This window comes from Fusarium poae, chromosome 3 (assembly GCF_019609905.1).
Source record: "Fusarium poae strain DAOMC 252244 chromosome 3, whole genome shotgun sequence".
Taxonomy (NCBI): Eukaryota; Fungi; Ascomycota; class Sordariomycetes; order Hypocreales; family Nectriaceae; genus Fusarium; species Fusarium poae.
In genome coordinates, this window is record NC_058401.1 from 8,000,547 (window position 1) to 8,024,211 (window position 23,665).

The window sequence follows — 23,665 nt, forward strand, 5'->3', positions numbered from 1 at the left end:
GATATAGAGGCCCTAACCAACTCTTAACAATAAATGGGCCGCCTGTTTTTCCGTGGTCTGGGTATTTACATACTATCGGTATACTTGGAATAAATTTATAAAAAAAAAGGATTTTTCCGAAACCAGCTACTCGTCCGGAGAGATTACTTGCCGACTTTTACTCGTTGGCTAGCCGGGAGGGGGTGCCAACTAAGCAAGCTTAGTTGGCCACAAAAGTATGAGACAAGGCGAAAAGTGTGAGACAACCCCGCACAGGCTGCTGTCGCAAAATCATGACTTTTGCCCGCCAAAACCAATGATTTCTAGGACATCAATCAGTAAAAAAGTCATATATCACGTCCATCAAAATTATGCCCTCACAATCAAATCTGAGAGCTGCTCAGGCCGTTGTTCTTTCACGCCAGCGACTTCGCCGCGGTCTCAATCGTGATGCTGCCGGCCGCCGAAAGAAGCCACTGACTCTTCGTGCTGCTGAAGCTCGATATGCCGGCTCTGCTCGTGCATCTATCGGCCGCATCGTCAAGAGACTTGAGGCTGCGAATACCGTAGATTATGAGGATGTTGTCGATCCTAAGATGGGGCGCCCGCGGCAACTCACGGATGAGGAAGAAGAAGCTATCGTGTGTTATATCATCTGGATGGAAAAGTCAGGCCTGCCTGCCTCCAAGTGGGAAATAGAAGATGCAGCACTTACTCTGCGGCGCCGCCGTGATCCTGATGCGAGACCTGTGAGCAAGATGTGGTACTCTCGCTTCCGCGATGATCATCCTGAGCTTGCGAAATCGATATTGAAGTCGAGAGAAGCTTCGCGTGCCGAATATGAGGAAGGCGGCGTTGATGATACGAAGGAGTGGTTCCAACGCCTCAGCGATGTGATGACGAAGTACAATATCGGTGCATCAGAGACCTGGAATGCAGATGAAGCAGGAGTTAGAGTCGGAATGCTACGAGATAAGATGGAATGCCTCGTTGTACGCACCAAGAAGAAGTCAGCAACAGAGGTATTTTCTCCGCAAGATCGCGAGACTTGCACAGTCATCGGCTCAGGCAACGCAGCCGGCGCAACAACGCCCCCTGGCTGATCTTCAAGTCGTTGCCAACGCTTGAGTGGGCGTTCATTGAAGGCGATCCTGATATGCGCTTCGCTCAGTCAGACTCGGCATTCTCAAGTGCGGCGATAACGCTCGAGTGGGCGAAGCACTTCAACCGATGCTCGTGGGAGAAATCTGCTACTGTACAGAAACGTCAGCTTGATTTTTGAAGAGTGGTTTGGGTGTAATGAGCACCTTCAGGATACAAATAACCGCTTGGTTACTCACGATATGCCTCCCGCGGCGAGGCCTGATGATGAGGCTGTATGGCGGCTGCTCGTTATCGACGGCTTCACAGGCCACGGCTCATTCGAATTACGAGAATATATGATAAAGTTCAATATTCTCGTAGCATTTCTTCCGCCTCATTCAACGCATATACTCCAGCCAATGGATGTAGGCGTATTTCAATTCCTGAAGGAAGCGCATCAGAAGAAGCTTCGTGAGGCGTTGCGGAAGGGAAATCTTACCTTTGGCCGGCGTGCCTTTGCAGGAGCTTTTCAGGTATGTGCCTTCTTAATCAGCCTTCACCGAAAAAGGCCCCTTTTCTCACCAAAATCAGGAGATCTTTAATGAAGGCTTCACTGCCGCTCACATCATCTCGGGCTTCCAAAAAACGGGCATCTACCCTCCCACAGACCGACCTGCCATAGAATATCTTCTCAGGAAGCAGCTCAAGAAGAAGAAGACCTTCACGCCTGCTCATTTCTCACTTCTTCCCTCAGATATGCGATTTCACGCCGCTTCCAGCACCGCCGAGACCATCGGCGAGCGATATCACGATATCCTCAGTTCTCCTACGCTCGCAGGGCTCCGGCACATTCGCAACATCGTTCATGAAGCTGTGGTGCTTGAGGATGTTATCAAAAAGTACGTGGATGATCGAAGAACTCGCATCGAAAAGCGGTATCACGAGAGAAAGCGAGGCCGCCGCGCAAAGACTGTCTCTGACCTTATTCCTACAGTATCGCTGCAAGATCTGCGAGATCAACAAGAGGAGGCTATCGCCGACGATAAGAAGAAGCAACATAAGCAGGGTATACGATTCACACGATCTGTCATCATCAAGGAGATGAACCGCCTCAAGGATGAGTGGCGAGAGAATAAAGAAGTTATCGTCAACGGCATACCAAAGAGGCTGCAGTTCAAGCAGTGGTTGGAGCACACAGGGAAGCAATATGACTATTTATCTATGGATACACAGCGTTCACAAATGACTCAAGCACTGAAAGAAGAGACTGACGGCTATATGATAGATACACAACTCCCTGATGATGTGCGTGAAGCTATCCGCAAGGCACAGTATGCCGCGAAGCCCCTCAGCGCCGTTGATCTCACCGGCCTCCCTCACAGTGATGATACGGTCACTTTCAACCTCACACAAGCACACGAGCACGAGGAAATGGATGAAGAAGACGAGATTCTTCCTGTAATTGAAGTCGCCGGCGGCAGCGAAGTCGAGATGCCCTCATCGCCGCCCTGTGCACCTGACTCTGAGTCATCACTACCTACACTTCCCTCAACTCCTTGTCCCTATCAACACCACACGCAGCTTCATGAGTCACTTCGTGATATCATCAGGGGAATAAGAACGGCACAAGAAGATAGCCTTATTGGCTAAGAAAACAGATATACGGCACATTTTGGCAGGGAAGCTGTTTCCCTTGCCAGAGCATCACCAGAGCCGTCGCAGTCATTTCTCCCACTCTGAAATAGCCAATAAATCAATAGAAGCTTCAAACTACGCCTTTTCATCAGTTTGAGCCTATTTTGACAAGATTTGAGTGTCATTTGATTGAAAAAAAATGGTATTTTGGTGCAAATCACGCCAAGTGGGCATCTTCCGGGATGTCTCACACTTTTCGCCTTGTCTCATACTTTTGTGGCCAACTAAGCTTGCTTAGTTGGCACCCCCTCCCGGCTAGCCAACGAGTATTTGTTCTTTGATATCTTGCCAGCACTCCACTACGATGCTCAATACCTCAAACTTTCCCAGCAGAAGGCTCGGCGCGGCATGGAACCTTGTTCCGAAGCTTTAGTGCTTAGATATAGTCGGCAAAAGCATAAAGCGCACCACTTCGCTTCACAGCAACTATAAATCCGTCATCCACTGCAAATTCAACCGATAGACTATCCAACCCTGCCTGAGAGTTGTTTTAAGCGCGAGGGCCATGAAACAGTATTAGGAGCAGATGTTATTACTATGGAGGAAGAGGTAGTTACATAGTAACTGCTTATTACAGGTTATTTCAGTTCTATATAGAGTTAATAAAAGTAATTATTAAAAGTAAAAAAAATTACTTTTTAATTTAAATTAGTTTATTTTTATTTTAAAATAAAAAGTATTAAAAACTATTTTTTGTCACGGGCTGAGTCCGGCGGTACGGGTGGACAGGGAACGCTTCGGGCGTAATAGGTTCTATTGCTACGGATAGGCACTGCAGGCAGGTCAGGCTCTATTAACAAGACGTAGCTCAAGGAGCTACGTTCAGGATCTGACTGGCGGTCTAACTAAGGTTACGGCGATAACGCTATCGCCACGTGATCTGATCCACTTGTGGCTCTAGGGTAGGTTGGTCTGACTTCGAGCTGTGACATTTTTATTTTAAAAGTAAAAATAAAAAAAGCTATTTTAATTTAAAAATAAAAATATAAAGATTATTAATTACTATAATAAAAATATAATTATATATACTATATACTTTATTATATATTTTATTTTTAAAAGAAATTTTTATATTAAAAGATAATTCTTTTAAGTATATATAAAGTATATAAATTAAAGTTTTTTTATTTAAATTTAATTTTTTTAATTTAAATAAAAATAAAAGTAATTTTTTTTACTTTTACTTTAAAATAAAAGTAATTTTTTTTACTTTTACTTTAAAATAAAAGTAATTTTTAATACTTTTTACTTTAAAGTAAAATTACTATAAAGTAATTCTACTTTTAATTTAAAATAGTAAGAATTAGTAGTAATTAAAAGTAATAAAAAAAAGTACTACTTTTTTTACTAACCCTGGTTCTGCGGGAGGCCTACCAAGCGGGGTAGACGGCTATATATACCGATGCCCAACATGTATACAGCTCATAATAGGAATAGCTCATCACATCGCCGGCTTTTCATCTTTCACTTCATTTACATCACATTCGAACACTTTCCGCAATGGCAAAAGTCAATCAAGACAGTAGGCGACGATGTAAAATATGCTCTGCCTCTTTCCAAACCCATTCTGAAATGGCAAAACATTGTTTGGATGCAAATCATCAAACGAATCAGTGCTGTCGACAATGTATCAGATGGTTTCCCACCAAACAAGCCCTGGCCCAGCATAACAGCTCAAAGCATAAAAAGTCAACAGAGGCTCTGAAACCTCAAATCTCAATGCCCAACGCCTCAACGACTGCATCTATGTTCCAATATCGGTTCAAAGACAAGAGCTACAAGAATCCCCCTCTGCTCGACTCGTCAGTTATTTACGACCGTCTCATTCTCAAATGCCATTCTTCCAATCGCCTTAAAAAAGAAGGCTACATGTTGCCAAGCGAGCTACGCCAAGGGAATCGCGAAGATAGTATCGCTCCTTATCCAAGCACCCTCGAACCGAAAAGAAAGGCTGTTGCACTTGATTGTGAAATGGCAGGTGTCAGAAACGGCAAAAGTGAAATCATATCCATCTGCGTTGTCGACTTCTTTTCAGGCCAGGTCTTGATCAATTCTCTTGTCAAGCCCCACCAACCCATAATTGAATGGCGAACCAATATCCATGGCATACGTCCGACCACATTGTCAACAGCTGCATCGAAAGGACAAGTTCTTCGCGGTTGGGAAGCAACACGACAAGAGCTTTTTAAGCATATCAACACAGACACAATCCTAGTCGGGCAATCTCTCCAACGAGATTTAAAAGGGCTTCGGGTACTGCATGGAAAGATCTTTGATACTGCTATTCATACAGCAGAAATGGTGTTTGGGACGGACACTGATTTTGGTCGCCTATGGAGCCTCCAGTCTCTCTGTGCGGATTTGTTAGGACTGCGAATCCGACAGGACTCCAGCACTCATGAAGCACTGGAAGATTCAATGGCGGTACGAGAGGTTGCGTTGTGGTGTCTGTCCTACCCAGACAATTTGGAGGAGTGGGGGAAAATGGCCCGCGAAAAGTACATTGCTGAGAAGTTGGAAAGGTCAAAGGGCAGGCGAAAGAAGAGAGGAAATGCACAACGCTCAGCGCATGTTCGCAAAGATGTTAATGGTGGTCGGGGATACCATTATGATTATGATTATGGTTATGATGATGATGAGCTTCGTTGGGAAGATGTCATAGATTGGGAAATGTGGCCAAAGTCGCCTCCATCTGATTAACAATGTTTATTGTTACCATATCGCATATGATTTAGAAAAGTCTGAATATTTCTACATTACTGTAGTATAAATACAGAGAGCCTGATATGAGCTATTATACAATCACGAACTCATCCCACACAGGCATTCCTTTGGATAAACTCGAAATCATCAAAGAGTGTTGTGACTGAAGTAGTTGTTAATACAATTCATATTGTTCTTTGTTCTTGTGTCCCCTCAAATGGCAAGACGTCCCCTACCCTCCGAGCAAGTAACAAATGGTTCAATGTGTTCATGATGAGATCGCTTCGGATTTTCAAAAAGGATGACACCCTTCGATCTAGGTAGTCGGGAAGTTCGCTCTTTTTGTCGATTGTATTATTCACTCGTAGAAGATCCCCAGCTATGATATCGGATATAACTTAATCTTTTACACTGTAGCACAGTGATTAAGAGTAACCGTTACACCTCTCTCCTTACTATACATACATTGATCCTCAATCTTTACTAACTCCTCCTGAGACCCCTTCCCTAACCTTTCTTAAACTCTCCTCTAGTTCCTTCACTAACTCCTCCCTCATGATCACCGACTCATTTATTCTTTTACGATCCTGTGTACCCTTCCTCTTCTGGCAACATCTTGGCACTGCCAGTACCTTCCTCCCCTTGTATTCTGTTAGGTCTACACTAAATGGCAAATACTTGTTTGCATATGCTCCCTCATCTTCATCCATCTCAATAATATTGATCTGTAAGATCTCAGGGTCATTGTCGCCACGAGGCACAAGGTGGTCAAACGTAACCCCGTAGTAGTCAATCCTACTGCCAACGAGGCCATAGTAGTTAGCAACTGAATGTAAAATCGACGCATTCCATCCTACAGCTTACTCACGTCCACGGATTAGGATCTTCCTGTACCCACCCTAGGTACTCATCTCGCACAACCATATCGCCATCAACCTCAGGCCGGACGTCATGTCTATATATTGTCCGGAACGTCACTCTGGCAAGCTCTGGGCCAGCTGCCTGCAGAGGCGGCCGGAACACTCCGCCCTCAAGCTGCCAGTCTACCCCAGGCAGTAGTTTATTGATAGAGTTAAGCGGTCCCTCGATCTGAATTCGTAGCGGCTGATCTATAGGCGGCGGGTGCCGAGGATGAGCAGGTAAATGCATGCAAGGTGGAATATGAAGATATAGTGCCATTGAGTCTTGAAAGTCGGTTATAATTATACATACATCCTCTATGGCATAACGGTTTGAGTCAAGCGCTAGAATGTGAAAAGATGCTCTGTTAAACGTGTATAACGATTTTATCCACGGAGAGAAAGTGAGAGAGAGAGAGGAAGAGAAGGACATGGGAGGCTGGGGGTGCCTAGGGCGGGGAGTTTGTTTATTCCGTAAGGCGTTCTTGCTGATAAACCCATGCACATTACCTTTAGCTAAGCCTAATCTACCGACCCACTTTCCTCTGGTTCTGTTACCATTGATAGAGGTATTCCTCGAAGTTTAATGTGATGTCAAAAGGGTTCTATTATCATGTAAACCAACATACTTCTCGTGCAGCTTATTTAATCCCTCGTCGCTATTATAGTTAGATTTCACTTTTGTATTTGGCAAATTAACCTTTGTCTTAAACGAAGGGGCTTAAAACTTAATAGACCTTCTGTAAGTACACGTAATACTTCACATGATGTATCACGTGATATTCAAGTACCTAGAGCCTAGACAATGGTCCAGTGTAGGGTATTTTAAGCAATGTAAGTTAAGCTCTCTTTATAGTAATATATTAAGTTAGTTCTAATTTAATATTGTAATCTCACTGAATTTTAAGATAATCTATATATTGGATATTAACATCAAGCTGTATTGGGATAGTAGAATGTAATTAATTGAGTTCATTTCGATTTATCTTTAGTTGCAGTGTTATATATTCCAAATTCCCAGATCCGACAAATCACAACTAACTAGCCCAATTCGAGACATGGTTAGTCAGTAAACCTCGCCTCTTTCTATTTTAGGAACTATCTGCCCAAAACGTCTTATGCATATTCATAATTTAGACGAAGCATAAAGCCACCACTAGCCACTAAAATATGTCAAGTTTGCTCTGCATTACTTTAAAACACAACACGATCTGGAACATAGCTTGGTTAAATGCATAAAAACAACTAGTTCAACATTCGTCTGCAAGTTCCAAATCACTTTATTCAACCAGCTACAGAATACTACTCTGTTTCTCATCCCTATTCTTAACCCACCTCTACCCCGCTAGTCCACAGCCCTGCAGATCTATCTAGAGAGCCTCAATTTCAAGCGCACTGAGACCCTGGTCGGGGTCATCAATCGTCTTCACAATACTATGAAGGTCATTGGGCGATTTGATCTCGTACAGCGATCCTTCGATGGCGTTGTAGATGTAATGGGTGCCGCTGAGCTCGAAGAGAGATATCGCCTCTCCTGTGTAGGGCTGCATAGCAAAGAGGGGCTTGACCGTGCCTTCGAGACCGTATCCTTCGACTAACTCGGGGACGTCGCCACCTTCACTCCACTGCAGGTCACCGCCCATGTCTTCGTAGTTGTTTGTCCAGTCGCTTGGAGGCTCGACCTTCGTAATGTTAGTCATGTGTATATGGGTCTTGGTGTTTTCGATGCTTACATCGGTATTGGTCACAAGTGTACCATCGACTTCCTTGACGTTGCCGCTCATATTGTTACTAGGTAGGCGCAATGAGTTGTGATGATGAATTGGAGTGCAATACACGACTGATTAACATGAGAACAAGATAGATGGCATAGGTGGGCTTACGTGTGGTTGATATATGCCGCCGGGAGCCACTGATGTCATGGAGGTCCGAGGGCTAAAACATTGTGGAGTACCATTAGGTACTCTCAAGATACACCTTAAAGATGATGATCAGAGATGAATTGAGTCACATGGCCCGGACGATTTCATCTGAGACTTGTTCTATCTTATAAAGCTGAGTGAAAGTGGGATTGTTTATTTTATCTCTTTGCAAGCCCCAACATACGTTCTCATCATTAGTAATACCAGGAAAGTTCTAATCAGGTCAAACTCTGCGGACTTAAGCTTACGGATCTGTATGAAACAATGTGGTGGAAGTCAGGGAAGAGTTTCTCTGCCTCTGTAGGTAGGTCTCAGGAAAAAAACCCTTAGACAAAATGGGTGTGTGTAGAATGATGCGTGAACGTGCCACCAATGAACAGTTTCAGGTACTGTGGTCTAGTTGGTTATGACATCTCGTTAACACCGAGAAGGTCCCCGGTTCGAGCCCGGGCAGAACCTAATGTTTGGCTTATTGCGTAGATTATGTTTTTAGTCCATACATCTAACATATAATTTTGATAGACACACTGCGGACTCATCGCATTGTTTAATAATATCACAAGGCCCAAGATACTGAGTTATCAAGATCAAACCAAATAGGGAAAATATCAACATTGACTGGATAAGTGTGGCACAAGAGGAAGGTCGTTCCAGAAGAACTTCACGTCCTTTGCTTTCTTGTCATCGACGTTCAGCATGTCCAGTTCATTTCATAACTCTCGGCTAATTGACACGAGATGTTTGATTATTATATTGTTTAATATTTCTTAATAAAATCCCGAGGGTTTCCCTTCTCCTGTTCAGACAATGTTTCAGACGAGTTAACTACAACGTCGACAAAAGCATTATCATGGTCTTCGATAAATTCCTTAGGCTCTTTCCATCCCGAGACATTTGTGATGCTATCATGGGGGAATGTCACATTCACCAACCAATAGCCACCAAACGCTATGAAGAGTCCGACGGGGTATGCAACATAATAGAATCTTTGGATTCCCAGCGGCGCCTGAACACCCATCTGGGAAAGGAATCCGTAAAAGTTAGGTGCAATTGCAATCAAATAAACCGCAAAAGCCCTAAGATTGAAGCCGTGGAAAAAGTGGTAAGTAGAAGCCTTGTGCCCTGAGTAAAGCATGGGGATATCGAAAAGGCCGCGTCTCAGAAGGTAGTAGTCGCAGATCAGGATACCAGTGATGGCGCTCAGGAAGATCTGGTACGAGCTGAGGAAGTTGATAAAGACAGATGCAGAAGAGAGCAAGTACCACGGACAGATGGCGTACGAAATAACTAGAGATAAATCATTTTAGTGACGAGTACCTTGCTGTTGCTTCTCTGGCGTGGAGAGGAGATGGGTTCATACCTGCGCAGATGAAGAAACCACGCTTCACTGTAATGTACTTGGGCATGAGAGCTGCAATATCGTTTCCGGCCCTATGAGAGCACGATCGTTAGCAACAATTGACAGAGACTATCGAGAGAAAGGGTATAGGCTGAACTCACGGGATAGAATTTTCGAAGATGGCCGAGAACACAGTAGAGTAGACATATGCGAATGCGATCAAGGCACATCCGGCACGATTGGCAGATGTATAACGGTCACCCTCCATAAGCATGTCAAGGGTTGTAAGAGGGTTCCAGATGACCTGAGAGAATAGGGGAGTCAGCAACGACAGTAGATTCTCAACAGCGTTTGTACTTACCTCACCGAAGATGCTTTTACTTGCAGCCGCGATCAAGTTGCCAAAAACTCCGACCAAGAAATTGGACATTGGGAAGCTGAATACCTGACCGGCAATAACATCGTTGGGCTTAGTTGCGTAGCGTTGCAGGTCAGATGCATTTGTAATGAAGGTTCCACAACTAGCAAGTCCCAAGAAGAAGAACTTGAGAACCATCCAGGATTTTTCCGAACCACTGATAGTGGAGGGCTCGGAAATTGTTTTGCGAACGCTGCCAGATAAGGACAAAGTCCAAGCAACAAAGGCGATGGTGGCGGCGTAGTAGACACCGACCTTGATGTGAACCAGCTTCTTCATACGCGGTACAGGGACGAACAGAAAGGCGCAATTGATAAGCCAGTAGAGAAAGAAGCAAAGCATTTGTGCCGAGTTGAGAGCGGATTTCGTGCCCATGATGTCGGGAATGTCGGCAATGGAAGGAAAGATGGCATGAAGGAAGACACTATAGTAGAGGTGGTTGTTAGCAAATGGTCAGCGTTACAAATATTAGTAGAGTTAAGCTTACTATAAACACTGGGCGCCCTGCACGGATGTCACTCCGTTCCAGACAATGGACATGATGGCACGGTTGAAGGTGGGCCACAACGCACCCCATGTTCCAAAACTGGCTCTACAGGCGACGGGAAACGGGATTCGGTACAATGCACCTGCTCGGCCATTGAGCGCCATGAGGAGACCGGCAAGCAACTGGCCGCCAAGTGAGCAGCCCAGAGCCTCCCACATACTGAGGCCAGCGGACTGGCCGGTGGAGGCTGAGTACAGATTGCTAACATTTGCTGTGGCAGCGAACCAAAAGGCAGAGTATGTAATCGAAGTCCAGGTGCGATCCTTGACTGGGGTGGGGCGGATAGAGTCATTGTCGAGGAAGTCGGCTGGTTGGGTGGTTCCGTCTGGTAAATGCTTCTTTACAAGCAGACGGTTGTGAGCCTTGTGGACGAGAGCAGCCATGGTTCTTCCTATGTTATGTTATAAGAGGCAACTTCTAGGCTGAGATCGGCTCTGTAAAGCATGCGGGCCGTGATTGATGTTTATAGGATACAGGAGGTCAAGCTCCAATTGACTACAGAACGAACTCCTTGATTCCCCAGAATCCAGAATTGATAAGGCTCCATATTCTAACATTCATTGCCATATCCGACGTTTATGGACAGGGTTATTCAATGGAAGGAGTAGACTTGTGGGTCGTTATCAATACGCGCAGAGTTAGAGTTATCAGTGGTAGTAACTCTGTTATCTAGCTTGGTTGTCAGTAGAGATTGTAGATTGCGCTAGATGGGTACAAGGATTATCCCCACGGAACTCGACGATAGGCCAACTTGTGCTGATAAGAGATAGTAATCGGCAATCGTGGGTGTCAACACCGGCGATCTCCGCCTTATGTCTGTTTGAGATACTACCTATCAATTACTACTCGGCTCGACCGGCTCGAAGGTGCCAGAGCTCTCGCCTATCATTCTATATTAGGCGGTCACTTCCGTTGTAGAGGTTTATGCATGTTTCCAACCATCACTAGGTAAACAAGCAGAACGGCCCTATTGTGTGGACTCCACTATTTGCTATCAGCCTTTCCCCACTTTGGACCATTACTTGTAGCAGCCACAGCATCGACAATATCGTCTTTACCGTTGCGCCTGAATGCTGTCACATTTTGAAAGCTGGAATTGATCAAGATGGCTACTACAATAGTTGAGACCACAGCTCCAACCACCGAGTATACAACGGTGCAGCTGTTGACACCAAATGGACCTGTCTCCCGTCGAGTGCGTTGCGGCAAGCCACGCACTCCAACTCTCGATGAGATGCCCATCATCGATCTGAGTTCTATTGATGGAGATGAACCAGCGCGCAAAGCCCTTGCCACTCGAATTAAAGCAGCAGCTGAGAATACCGGATTTTTCTACGTGTCTAACCACGGCATTCCCCAAGACTTGATCGAGGAAGCTCTCCAACAGTGCAAAAACTTCTTCCACCAGTCGCAAGAACAAAAGGATCGAGTCGCTTTTACCAAGGCGGGCAAGTTTTGCGGTTATCACGGCGTTGGAAGTACACATATCAACAACAAAGAAACAAAAGGTAAACAAACCTCAACCCATTTGTCCAACTAGACTAGGTTACTAACTACATCTCAAAGATAACAAAGAAACTTTCTCTATGCGATATGACACTCGCATCGACCCCAGCCATGATTGTGTGGATGACATTAATTCCAACTTTGATTCTATAGATTTTGTTTGGAATGGAACAAGTCATCTCACAAAATTCCGCCCTGTCCTTACCGAGTTCTATCAAAGGCGGCTAACATTGGCACGCAAGCTCATTCGGTTGTTCGCTCTGGCTCTTGAGCTACCAGAGGACTACTTTGACAGCATCATTACCACTCCTGGTGCCGATGCAGTGCACCTTCACTACCCTGGCACCGACGAGACTGAGGATATAGACGTTGGAATTGGTTCACACACTGACATTCAATGCGTTACTCTGCTATGGCAGGACATGTCTGGCGGGCTGCAAGTTCTGTCTACTGATGACGAGTGGCTGGACGCTCGGCCTATTGAAGAAACTTTGGTCATAAACATTGGTGATTTCTTACAGAGGTTGTCTAACAACCGTTTCAAGTCGACTGTTCATCGTGTTTACAACCGTCAAAAAGCATCTCGTTACGCCATGCCATTTTTCTTGGGCTTTAACCCAGATGCCGTCTGCGAGGTTGTACCAACATGTACTGATGCCGAGCACCCTCCTCTCTATGAGCCAATTTCATGTGGCCAGGTAAATTCCAACTACTGTGCCCAATGAGAGTATAACTAATCACTTTGGTAGTGGCGTAGCTCTCGTTTGAGATTGGCAGAAACTGGAAAGTTAAATTGAGAAATACAATCGCTGGGGGGGAAAGGTTAGTGCAAGTGCACTTGTGTTTTTACTTGCAGGTTGACTGAGTGCAGCATAATTAAGTACAAGACCAATGGTAACTCATTGTCCTCGTTTCTAAACGAGGCGTCGATATTCTAATAGGCTTTTCAGACACTGATAGAGACAACTACCCAATCGGTGTAATGCTTCTGATTGATATGGGTATCCCTCGAAGTCTAATGCGAAATAAGAAACCAGGATTGGGAGACAGAGGATAACCAACAAATCTTATGTCCATTTTTGCGAGGATGGTGGGGTTGTGATGCCATTTCGGTTAGTGTGTCCATGGTGAGTCCGGGGTGTCGGGCCGCTTCCGATAGTGCGGTTGCCGAGATCGACATAAACATCTTCCTGATCTGTAAGAATTTTACCCTCCAGCTCGATTTCTCGTTTCCCTTCAAAGAAAAGTCAATAAACAATTACCTCAAACTCAGATTGCCTTCTTGGTACAACCAGCTGAATACAGAGCCTGGTCATATCAACTACCCATCATGTTGTCTTTCCTACGGTCAGCACAGCCGCCACGTACCAACAATGCAAGGAATAACCCCATTACCTATGATTCTGGCCGCTCCTCAGTCAAATTTGAAAAGCCAAACTCAGACTACATCATGACTCATCGCATCCCGCCAACAACAAAAGAACACGGCGTCTCTATTGTCGCTCCTCCTTTCCATTATCATATCCATCAGGATGAGTTCTTCAATGTGCAGTCGGGCATAGGACATTTCTACCGCGGCATCGCTAAGGATCCATTTGCCATTCTCTCCGACGAGCCCGGCGGCCAGCGCAAAGCCTCCATCAAAGCAGGACGGTATCATCGCTTTGAGAACGCATCCGAGACTGAAGATCTAGTGGTTGATATCCAGTTGGTACCTGAGTCTTATGAGAATGAGCAGCGATTCTTTCGGAATTTCTTTGGATATTTGGACGATTGTAGAGAAGCAGGGAAACCACCGAGCTTCTTCCAGTTAATGGTGTTTTTACATGATGGAGACACGCCGCTTGCAGTACCAATGCCATGGGAGTGGCTGGGAAAGATTGCGAGTAGGTTGCTTCTTTGGGGAGCAGCGTTTTGGGGACGGTTTATGTTGGGATATAAGACAACTTATCCCGAGTACTACGAGGAGACAAAGTCTAGATAAAGAAATAGTATTTTTAAATCGTCTTTGAATATGAATAATTCGAGCCGGGCATGCTTTCGCTGGCGGCGAATCTACCCTGTACTCCTCCCGACCCCGCATTCAAGCATCGTATTTCTGATGAGATTCAATGCCATGCTAGATCTGAAACTGAGAATAAAAAGAAGAACTTATTGTCGAGAACACTATTATTGCTAGTTTTCAGCTATCTCAAGCACGTCGCTATAACATCTCTACTATGGTCCTCGATTCCATGGGTTTACACAAACATAATAGCGGCGGCATTAGTGGCTCCCAATGTCAGAATTTTCTCCGAAAGTGTATACAGGGATACCTTCCAACTAGTCAGTGGAGTCGTCAATGCATCTATGTATTATCTCTGTCTTTTGGTCTAGCAAAAATTTATGTCTTAGCCTTTATATAGTTTAAACTCAATTGACCCTAGTACATATGACCACGGGTAGTAGAAAATACGGGATCCCGTCTGCTCTCCCATAGTCAAGCCACTAACCGGTAGATTAGTAGTTAGGTCGGTGATGACTAGCGAATCCCCGCTGTTGTATGTTTTTTTTTCGCGTTTCATTCTATACAGCTCAAATCATCATAGCAAAAGTGAGGCGAAGCAATTTATGTGATTGATAATTTGAATCGGTAATATCCTATATTAACGACTTTGCGGAAGCACTCTAGTCGGAAACATGAAGTGAATGATGCTGTTTTGGGCCCTGTTCTTCACGCCGACGTCGCAGAAGACAAAGCATCTAACATTACAATAAAGCAGTGGAAAACTTTGAAAGTAATGATCTTTTGGAAACTATTTGTCAAGCTTAGAGTTCAATAAGCAACATAACACTATGAATTTGTGGCTCTAAGAGGCTATGGCCTGGTCCTGATTGAGAGACCATCATGCCTCACCTTAATCATCGACTTGTTCAATTGAACATGGTCATTTACAAAATCTATACATGCCTGTACGTTCCTTGCTCAATTATATTTTCCCCAACTCTATAGACTGAGATTCTGCCCTGCCCTGCCCTTGTCACCAACATTTACCCGCAGAGGGGACCCAGCATTACCGTTCTCTAAACGATAGTTGTGGGAGGGAGATTGGTGCAAAGCTTCTTCAGATGAAAGACGTTCGTCTTGCTGTTCAGAGTGCGTATTAATCTCCACTTACCCTCTTCTGGCGTCAACAAAAACGCCACGCTGTTGGTACTGATAGCACGGTTATGATTAGCACGCGTCTTGTCAGAAGTTGATTTACTCACCGTCTCTTTTCGTATGTCCAGTCCCATCCTGCACGGTAGATCCTGACAGCAGAGTCGAGGACTATGCGATTGTACTTGGCCCACTCTTCAGCTAGAGTGACATCTGGATCATCGGGGCCCTTGACGACTGTATACCATTTGTCAAAGCGATCTAGCCGGTCATAAACACCCTTGAAAGTATCACACCACATGCCCCAGATGGTATCGTCGTTCATGTAGCTGAACGTGAGGCCTGTGAGAAATTGGTTAATGAGTATCAAGTACTGGAAATGAAGGTTAATTAATGCTTACCGATCTCCTTAACAGTCATCCACTGCTCGTCAGTACTCAGACCAGTGTACACTCCTGGGGAGTAGGAGTTGGCTAGGTCGAAGATCTACTACGATTAGTGATGCGCCTCGGAGTTCAAAGAAAAATAGGGTCTTACATTCTCCTTCTTTCGGTTCAGTCTCTCCTGCAAGATTGCGAGACGGTCCTTGTGATGGTTGTTGCCGAGCTCAGTATAGAGTGTGCCGAACAGGGGATATGCCTCCCCTGGATTCGAAGGATTGGTCCAAGGAAAGTCGACACTATCCACGTTCATGATCCAATCCTCGACCCAGTCACAGTCGACCTTCCCTGTTGTAGTTCCTGGAGATGGACTTTGCCTTTGAATCTGGCCACGAGTGAGCCACTCGGTAAAGAATTGACCTAGGTTCTGTCCCTCGTAAACATGCTCCGCTTAAAAAAGGCACGAAATATCAGCATTCCCGTGATCGAATATGTTTGTGTGATAGACTTACTTTGATAAGCCGATGGAAGGAAAACGCCGTTGCCCACATGGGTCTGATCGCGAGTACGTTTAGCCCCGATACTCCAGCCAACACAGTCGGCTGAGCTGTTTCCCCAGTAGCGAGAAATCGAGTCGTAAATACCGCCATCCACTCCGTCCCATACCTTCATCACATCCTTGGGGAACTGCGGGAACTTGTATTGAGGCGAACCCCTCTTGTTGGGGGCTTCATACAGCTTGCCACAAACATAGACATCCTTCCAGGCATCTTTCACGACACCTGCACGAGCGTGCAAATCGTTCAAGTGATCAACAGACTCACCCCCAACTTTTTTCTCGGTTTTCTCGGGGAGGGCGTCACCTTCCATCTGGTCCCGTTTCAAGATTGCATTGGGACCAGGCCAATCTTCTTCATCCCTGTCGTCCTCAGAGGTGCACTTTGAACATGGTGGCATGTCAGCTCGAGCTCCCCATTTGCATTGCATGCAAACACAGCCGCAGCAGTTTCTCGTCTACTCGACATCAAGACATGAGTTGCATCGTCCGTTATCGCAGTTAATCTCACCAAGACGTTGATCAAATCTCTCTTCAACAAACAGATCGGCGCCGTAGCGAAGTGCATCGTTTGGTCTCAGGCGCATAGAGCCAAAGTTGTCTTTGGGATTGCTTGGCTGCCCTCTTTTGTTGAGTTTGCTTGACGGTATGGCAGCGGACTGGTCTCGTGGCGAAGGGAACTCCACAGTCGCTCGCTTGCTCTTGGTCGAGTAACATTGTTCGTGGTTGGGAGTTGGCTAAGCTTGTCAGTTAGAAGAAGATACTCCTGTCCGAAAAGTGGTAACGTACGTTATCGTCAAAGAGTATGGCCATCCCATCCACACCTTCCCAGCCAAGAAAGTCTCTTGTTCATCTGTCAGAATAGGTTTCTGAAAGTCACTCTCAGTGTCGGGTTGTACTCACTTCCCGTCAGCCTCTTGTCTAAGGATGTTTCTAAATACCGTTAGAAAATACTCGATCCGAGTACAATAAGCCTTATAGACTGGTTCGCGCACAATAGTTACTAGATACCTGGTACTTGAGTTAGAACTGAAGCTGCTCTATAGGCTAAAAACCGTGATATTATGCCAAGATTCTGCGAGGTGCAAGGACTAGGATTATGCCCTTGTAATGCAAATGCAAAGAACAACCAACAGCATAATAACTCTTACTAACCGCATCAAAACTCTAACCAAATACATACAATAGTCTCGCTCTAGTCACTATTTTCATCCTATTATTACCAGACCTCACCAAAGGAGCAAAAACGACTGTTGATCCTTTCGCTTTGACCCATGTGCTGCGCAAAACTGTAGCATCTCGTGATCAAGAGAGGGTTCGCTTTGACCCACTACTGCATCATATCTACCTGTTAGGATATTATCACCGACAACGCCAATTTAGAACAGCGCTTAATCTGACAAAGCTCGCAAAGCTCACCCCCAACAGAGACCCCACTGTACTGCCTATATATAAGGGACTGGTCCTTGTTGAATTCTTACTCCATCACTCTCCATTACTATCTTCACAATGGGTGCCTCACTCTCTGTACTCCCGCCTAAGATCCATGCAATCCAGTTACTCAGTCATGAGTCAAGTCAGCAGCCAGCTACTGCTCCGGTCAAGACAGACTTAAGGTCCTTCATCGAGTTTCAGCTTACGTCAATTCTTAACGAACTCGACTATGCTACGCCTACTGTTGCAAAGAACAGCGCCATTTGGGAAGGCATGCGCCTGTACGCTGATAAAACGGGTGTACCATATAAGGAGGGCACCCATTCGGGGAAATGTTTCAAGGTTGGCTACAACTACCCAGTCGTGAGTATCCCATGCAGAGATGCTAAAAGCTTTGAGCTAACAAGTATCTAGGTATGCTTCCCTTATCATCCTCTTGAGGTCCAGATATTTATCGGAATATATTCCTGGCTTGGCCTTCTTCTAGATGACGAGGCTGCAACATACCTTGATGACTTTCAACTATTTCATGCCCGCTTCTGTGCCAGAGAGAAACAACCTATACCTTTGCTACAGGGGTGGGCAAACCTGATGCATGATGTGTTCAAGTACTGGGACCATACTGTCGCAAACTTCATTGTCTCGGCTTCCCTCAACTTCCTCAACGCCTGTGCACTCCAAGCTCGAGATGAATTCACGCAAATGAAGCGCACCAAGGCCGGACACAGTTGGGCTTGGTTCATGCGTGACAAGGATGGCGTCGGAGAAGCTTACGCTTGGTTTGCCTTTCCGAAAGAACTCTGTCCAGATATCTCGCAATTCTTGGAGATGATACCGGACCTCTCTGCCTGGATTGGCCTTACGAATGATGTACTCTCGTCAGTATTTCGTCCCTGTCGCGACTGTGCTTTCAGCTAACCCTTTCCAGCTTTTGGAAGGAAGAGAAGGCCGGTGAAAAGCAAAACTACATCCATAGCAGAGGATGGTATGAGAGTAAAGATACTTGGTCTACCTACGAAGACATAGTTGACGAGGTAAAGATGAAAACACGGAACAGTAAGTCTTAACACGTCCTTTGAAAACATTTCCTTCTTGTTCTGCAAGCTTCAGATTTCTGCCACAACATCACATCTTTTGCCAAAGCAACAATACACTAACACTTATGACTCGTAGTGAAACTTGTACTAAGTGAAAGGGGCATCCATCTTAAGCTTTTGAACAGCTACTTGTCAGGATATATCGCGTTCCACATAATGAGCTCTCGCTACAAGTTGTGGGAAGTTGGCTTAAGGGAGTAGAGTATTAGGATTATAGGTTCTGTGTAAGCTTGATTGTGGAAATAGATAGCTACTTGTTCTGCTTAGACTACCATTAAATTGTTTTTAAGTCTTGAAACTCAGAGCATGACACATTTCAGATGCATGGGGGTTAAATATTAACGCGTTATTTCATGAAGTTCATATTGCAATCACCTAATCTTGAGATATGCCTTCACTGGATCCAAAGGTAACAAAGACCAACTAGAATTAGAGTGAGTGGTTGAACAGTTTCCAGCTGCTCCATTAGTATATCCCTAAGCGTTATTGCCACCTGGTAGAGTGGTGACCAATTTGGCGTTCTGCATTGGCATGTGACGTAGAAAAGAGGGGAAATCCGGATATCTCGTTTGAGGGCAACTTAACACAATCACAATCAAGAGCACCAGTTTGACCAAGGTCAGCAAGACGACCTTTTGATCAATTCAATAGCCTGATTCAAGGCCGTAATATCATAAATTTTAACTCTATTGAACTATCTGTATCAGACTAGACGTGAATCCCTCGTCCGCCCAACACCTTCAAACCCCATCAACACTGTCCCCACCATATATTACACTATGGTAGCTTTCTCCACCACATGCTCTTTCAATTTAGTAGGCTAAAAATCCCGCAGGACCACATCTCTGATAACGCCGGACCCTGGCACGTCCACAATAGGATGCGATTGAGAAAGCCGCACCTTAAAGACAATCTCCCAACTCAGTTATGTCTTCTATGCAATCGGGCTTTCTGCGTCGACCACAAGGGGAAGCAGGAGGGCGTCTGTGAGATCAACCATGAGACCTACTACCGTAACCATCCGGGGGATCAGAAGTACTTATATCGAAGTTATGAGGATTGGGAGAAGGATTGTTATCAGCAAATGGTTGATGAGGCGTCGGGGGATGATGGGGAGATGGTGGTTGGGAGAAAAGAAAACAGTAGGAAGGCGGAGGTAGAGGGGGCGAAGGACGAAGGCAACAGGTTGGATAAGGGGCAGGATTGACTGATACGGAAGATGCCTTTTCTCAACGGCCGGCTCAATTAGGCGAGAAGCGAGATCGGTCTCTAGGCTTTTATTATAGTGTAGTTATCTTTTCCTGGCTTCTTGAGTAGGATGATTCGAGCCTGTCACCACTGGTCTGGTATTACACCTTCCTCAAGTGATGCTTGGAAGATGGCGAGGACATCGTGTTTCACCGAGCCAGACCTGCTTCCAGAAGATCGCTGGTAGTTTATCTTCTCCTGGCGCCTTGCATGTCTTTGTCGCCCACAGCTGACGTTCCACTTCTTCCAAAGTCAAAATTATTATTAACACCTAGACCAGGGTATTAATAAAAGGTCACTTCACACGACTAATGCGTCTCGCAAGACGCCTTCTATTCGTTTCATATGGTACCACAAAGCTAGGATCGAACTCGTCATGGACAATGCCGGTACCATATGAGAAGAGAGAAGCCGTCCTTCCTTCTTGAGCAATAAAGGGCAGGGGACCATCGCCATAAATGTATTCTTGAACCTCTTTGTCAAGGCATACATAGCGGCCTTTGTGGTACTGATTGAGCTTCATTAAGATGCTGACCTTGATTCTTTGACTGGCAGGTCGGTTTCTCCAGCTTAATTTGTCCCGGATATTGGCCAACATGTCAGCATGGTTTCCATGACCCTCGGCAAGAGAGAGAAAGCTGAGGTTGACTGATTTCAGAGTTGGCGGGAGCTTGCTAAGGAAGGAGATAAGATCATCCTGGGCGACTTGCATCCCGGAAAGTCCAAAGTGCTTCAGGTGTCTGCGTGACAAATCCTCGATGGGAAAGAGATCAAAAAGCGATATGGAGTCCTGGATAGGGCAAGACCAAGAGTTCAATCCATAGTCACTTTTCAAGACAACTTCCTCCAGACCAATTGCTTTGGCCAAGAGGCAGGAAATCCTGCCGTTCCGGTAGATATTCCAATTTTCAGCGTCAAAGTCGGCGCGACATCCCGTTGTTAACGAGAGTACGATACGTCTAAAGTCAGGTCCTGCGACAATCTTACAAAGACTATCATACTCTGTGTTTGGCTTGTCGAAAAGAGTGTAGTCAATCCCGGTGGGCAGAGTGTGATTGTCCACAACTAGCTCTGAGATTTGAAGGCTGTCTGCGTAATCGGCCAGGACGTTTGTCACTGTGCAGAATCCGCGCCACTGTTTTCTTTCGTCGTCATTTCCCCATCCTTCTGGGCAATTTTCAGGACAACCGTATCCAAGAGCCTCTTCAGATGGCCAAGTCCGAATAACTGGATACACAAACCCGAATGGCAAGGCTCGGATCATGGGTGTTTGAAAAAGCGGTATGAAAAGAAAACCGTGCGCCGCCGGTGTGACGGTGACCTTTCTGAGTTGCGGGAACCGCTGCACAGCGTGCCGAAAAGCTTGTTCATCTGAGCCAGATGACAATACCTCGCTTTGCTGACGAAGCAGATCTTGATAATGTGCCAGTGAATCTCGACTAGGCATTAGGCTCTGAAGCTGCTTCTGCACTTGGTTTTCGCCCTGGTATTTGTTCTTGTCCTGCGCCCTGCTGCTGGTGAGAGACATGCCGTGCTTACAAAGATGGACAAAACCCCTCAAGATGTCATCTTGGTCCTCGTTTGCGGCATGGGCATTGGTTTCATTTTCATTTTTATTTTCATCCGCTCTGTAGTCACGTGGCTCATCGCTGTTTCTTCTAGGGATTTCAGGCAAAACGGAGTCATCCCATATGATCTCTTTGACGCGATGACGGAAGACGTTGTGGTTGGCGACTCTAAGCAAGACGTCGACATTGCGCAGATTGGCAGAGATGAAGACGCGGTCGAATCTCAGATTCGACTTGTTTCCCAAGGCTCGACAAGTAAGACGCAAGCTCTTGATGTCGCGATTGTAGAGCAGATCGCAAATAAACTCAACCAGCTCGTTTGGTAGTGACGCAAGTGATGTAGATGAGCCCATGGTGGTATTTTGAGATGAGCAAAGGTGGAAATGGCTGTAGAAGCTCAAGTAGGAGGGCACAGACGATAGTGTAAAGATAAAAGATAAAGAGGGGTTATTTGCATTTGTAGTGAAATGATGTCAACAGAAGCTACAGGGTCTTTGGCGTTTTATGTATGAAACTAGGTAACTGACGACTTGGCTCGTCCACTGATTGTCAGGGGGCTTAACTTAAGTACCTGTACATAGGTAGCTTAGCTTAGTGGGTGGACCAGTGGAGAAGCTAAGGTAGCTATGTAGATACCTAGGGTTACAGGCGGGCAGGGGTCATGTCTTGTATCTGGGTGGGCTCAGCTTCACAGAAATAAACATCCATTGTGATATCTATCTGTTTGTAAAAAAACAATGGACGACATGAGTTTAGCCAACACTGAACCATCCGTTCTTGTTTATTCCTCATGTATAGACTAACTCAGCAATCTTCAATTTTATCGAGGAATCGTTCATGGCTATACGCGTACATTATATTTTATTCTCTTCACCTACCTAGACTAAGTTGAACCAACACAAACATACGTGTCCAGTTCAAGGTCTGAGCAATCTGACTTCACAGCCGGATTCCATTTGTAGAATGTTTCAAGCTCTATCTTGGCCCCCTGGGCAATATCATTGCAAGTATCTCCCTTGATCACTTTGTGGTAGTCGTTGCACGTCTTGAGTATACCAGTCTGCAAGGGAGATGGTGTCCCGAATTTGTGCTGCTTGTAGATGTAGATGTCTTGATCGCTGATGCAGATGCAGTTGCTGACTCTGACTCTGACTCAGTCGTAGAGGCCCATCCCGGTATTCCCACGCTGTCACCGCGTGGATATGTCGACCGACAATAATAGGTTCCAAGGACCAACCCTTTGCAGTCTGACTTGACGCTTGGATTCATTCTGTAAAACTCTCCGAATTCCAAACCATTTGTTGCCATCATGTCATTGCACCTGGCTGCACGTCTAACGCGGAACCACATTGTACAGTTCGCTATCTCTCCCGCAGCGCGAGGGGTCGGCGTCTTAATCTCTGTTTCTGCTGCAGTGGCTTTAGACTTGTTAATGAGGCGTGATACTATATGAGGTATACTAGCTGTGGACCTATGAGTAGTTGCTAATAAAAGACTAATGTAGTATGAGACGCTTGATGAAATGGTGCATTGGTAGGTAAAGTTATTCCTATATATTATAGTGCCTATGGCTAATAGTGTATTTATATTAAAGTCCTCTTTAGTTTTATTAGTATTAATTAGTAATAGATTCTATAGAATAAACTCTTATATAATGCAAGTTAGCCTAGAAGGATTTTAAATTAGATTATTTAATAATTTAATTCTAATACTAGCTAAATTGCTATTTCTATATAGACTATTGATAACAGATCACGCCTAGGGTCAGGGTGAGTTATCGTAAGGTGCATGATTCGTATTTGGCTAAGTCAGAATCTGTGCCGTAAGGGCACAGATCTCGCTGACTCATCCGGCTAATCCGGGTAAACTACGGATCGGGCAACTGAATTACCCGGTCAATTGATATGACGATGCCTTCATGCATCAGATGCCGGCCTCAAAAGGAGGCTTCTACTGACCTCAGTAGAATAGATACCCTCATCCATGCAATTCGTACATTTCCTGTCCACCTTGCGTCCAATAAGTGTCTACCCCTTCGACACCTTTCGTCTTGCATTCCGGCGAACAGTCGGTTCCTCGAATTGCTCCGGGTGTTCCTTGCGAAAGTCCTCAATGAGATTTTCCGCTATATCAGCGGTCTTCACCCACTGGT

The 23,665-nt window shown here is 45.3% G+C and overlaps 12 protein-coding genes and 1 non-coding gene across 13 annotated transcripts; 8 read left to right on the forward strand and 5 right to left on the reverse strand.

Moving 5' to 3' along the window:
• Window positions 1–350: 350 nt before the first annotated feature.
• On the forward strand, window positions 351–1,082 carry FPOAC1_010120 (uncharacterized protein; the record flags this gene model as incomplete). The annotated part of the gene is made up of 1 exon (XM_044854516.1): window positions 351–1,082. One exon carries the CDS (start codon window positions 351–353, stop codon window positions 1,080–1,082), a length of 732 nt encoding a protein of 243 aa, XP_044707186.1.
• A 399-nt stretch (window positions 1,083–1,481) lies between these two features.
• On the forward strand, window positions 1,482–2,712 carry FPOAC1_010121 (uncharacterized protein; the record flags this gene model as incomplete). Its single annotated transcript, XM_044854517.1, has 2 exons — window positions 1,482–1,595; window positions 1,654–2,712. 2 exons carry the CDS (start codon window positions 1,482–1,484, stop codon window positions 2,710–2,712), a joined length of 1,173 nt encoding a protein of 390 aa, XP_044707187.1.
• Window positions 2,713–4,476: 1,764 nt separating this feature from the next.
• Window positions 4,477–5,457, forward strand: FPOAC1_010122 (uncharacterized protein; the record flags this gene model as incomplete). Its single annotated transcript, XM_044854518.1, has 1 exon — window positions 4,477–5,457. The coding sequence occupies one exon, from the start codon at window positions 4,477–4,479 to the stop codon at window positions 5,455–5,457; it is 981 nt and encodes a 326-aa protein (XP_044707188.1).
• An 867-nt stretch (window positions 5,458–6,324) lies between these two features.
• Window positions 6,325–6,609, reverse strand: FPOAC1_010123 (uncharacterized protein; the record flags this gene model as incomplete). The annotated part of the gene is made up of 1 exon (XM_044854519.1): window positions 6,325–6,609. The coding sequence occupies one exon, from the start codon at window positions 6,607–6,609 to the stop codon at window positions 6,325–6,327; it is 285 nt and encodes a 94-aa protein (XP_044707189.1).
• Window positions 6,610–7,729: 1,120 nt separating this feature from the next.
• Window positions 7,730–8,143, reverse strand: FPOAC1_010124 (uncharacterized protein; the record flags this gene model as incomplete). The annotated part of the gene is made up of 2 exons (XM_044854520.1): window positions 7,730–8,041; window positions 8,093–8,143. The coding sequence occupies 2 exons, from the start codon at window positions 8,141–8,143 to the stop codon at window positions 7,730–7,732; spliced, it is 363 nt and encodes a 120-aa protein (XP_044707190.1).
• Window positions 8,144–8,666: 523 nt separating this feature from the next.
• FPOAC1_010125 lies at window positions 8,667–8,740 on the forward strand. The gene has a single exon. It is a non-coding gene; the product is annotated as a tRNA-Val (tRNA).
• Window positions 8,741–9,038: 298 nt separating this feature from the next.
• Window positions 9,039–10,968, reverse strand: FPOAC1_010126 (uncharacterized protein; the record flags this gene model as incomplete). The annotated part of the gene is made up of 5 exons (XM_044854521.1): window positions 9,039–9,568; window positions 9,642–9,712; window positions 9,782–9,924; window positions 9,982–10,462; window positions 10,526–10,968. 5 exons carry the CDS (start codon window positions 10,966–10,968, stop codon window positions 9,039–9,041), a joined length of 1,668 nt encoding a protein of 555 aa, XP_044707191.1.
• A 722-nt stretch (window positions 10,969–11,690) lies between these two features.
• FPOAC1_010127 (uncharacterized protein) lies at window positions 11,691–12,816 on the forward strand (the record flags this gene model as incomplete). The annotated part of the gene is made up of 2 exons (XM_044854522.1): window positions 11,691–12,093; window positions 12,152–12,816. 2 exons carry the CDS (start codon window positions 11,691–11,693, stop codon window positions 12,814–12,816), a joined length of 1,068 nt encoding a protein of 355 aa, XP_044707192.1.
• Window positions 12,817–13,421: 605 nt separating this feature from the next.
• On the forward strand, window positions 13,422–14,075 carry FPOAC1_010128 (uncharacterized protein; the record flags this gene model as incomplete). Its single annotated transcript, XM_044854523.1, has 1 exon — window positions 13,422–14,075. The coding sequence occupies one exon, from the start codon at window positions 13,422–13,424 to the stop codon at window positions 14,073–14,075; it is 654 nt and encodes a 217-aa protein (XP_044707193.1).
• A 1,079-nt stretch (window positions 14,076–15,154) lies between these two features.
• FPOAC1_010129 (uncharacterized protein) lies at window positions 15,155–16,979 on the reverse strand (the record flags this gene model as incomplete). Its single annotated transcript, XM_044854524.1, has 7 exons — window positions 15,155–15,287; window positions 15,341–15,572; window positions 15,632–15,716; window positions 15,768–16,060; window positions 16,123–16,549; window positions 16,634–16,903; window positions 16,956–16,979. 7 exons carry the CDS (start codon window positions 16,977–16,979, stop codon window positions 15,155–15,157), a joined length of 1,464 nt encoding a protein of 487 aa, XP_044707194.1.
• A 696-nt stretch (window positions 16,980–17,675) lies between these two features.
• FPOAC1_010130 (uncharacterized protein) lies at window positions 17,676–18,898 on the forward strand (the record flags this gene model as incomplete). The annotated part of the gene is made up of 4 exons (XM_044854525.1): window positions 17,676–17,963; window positions 18,015–18,478; window positions 18,529–18,656; window positions 18,774–18,898. 4 exons carry the CDS (start codon window positions 17,676–17,678, stop codon window positions 18,896–18,898), a joined length of 1,005 nt encoding a protein of 334 aa, XP_044707195.1.
• A 578-nt stretch (window positions 18,899–19,476) lies between these two features.
• FPOAC1_010131 (uncharacterized protein) lies at window positions 19,477–19,904 on the forward strand (the record flags this gene model as incomplete). Its single annotated transcript, XM_044854526.1, has 2 exons — window positions 19,477–19,479; window positions 19,533–19,904. 2 exons carry the CDS (start codon window positions 19,477–19,479, stop codon window positions 19,902–19,904), a joined length of 375 nt encoding a protein of 124 aa, XP_044707196.1.
• A 336-nt stretch (window positions 19,905–20,240) lies between these two features.
• Window positions 20,241–21,866, reverse strand: FPOAC1_010132 (uncharacterized protein; the record flags this gene model as incomplete). Its single annotated transcript, XM_044854527.1, has 1 exon — window positions 20,241–21,866. The coding sequence occupies one exon, from the start codon at window positions 21,864–21,866 to the stop codon at window positions 20,241–20,243; it is 1,626 nt and encodes a 541-aa protein (XP_044707197.1).
• Between the last annotated feature and the right edge of the window lie 1,799 nt (window positions 21,867–23,665).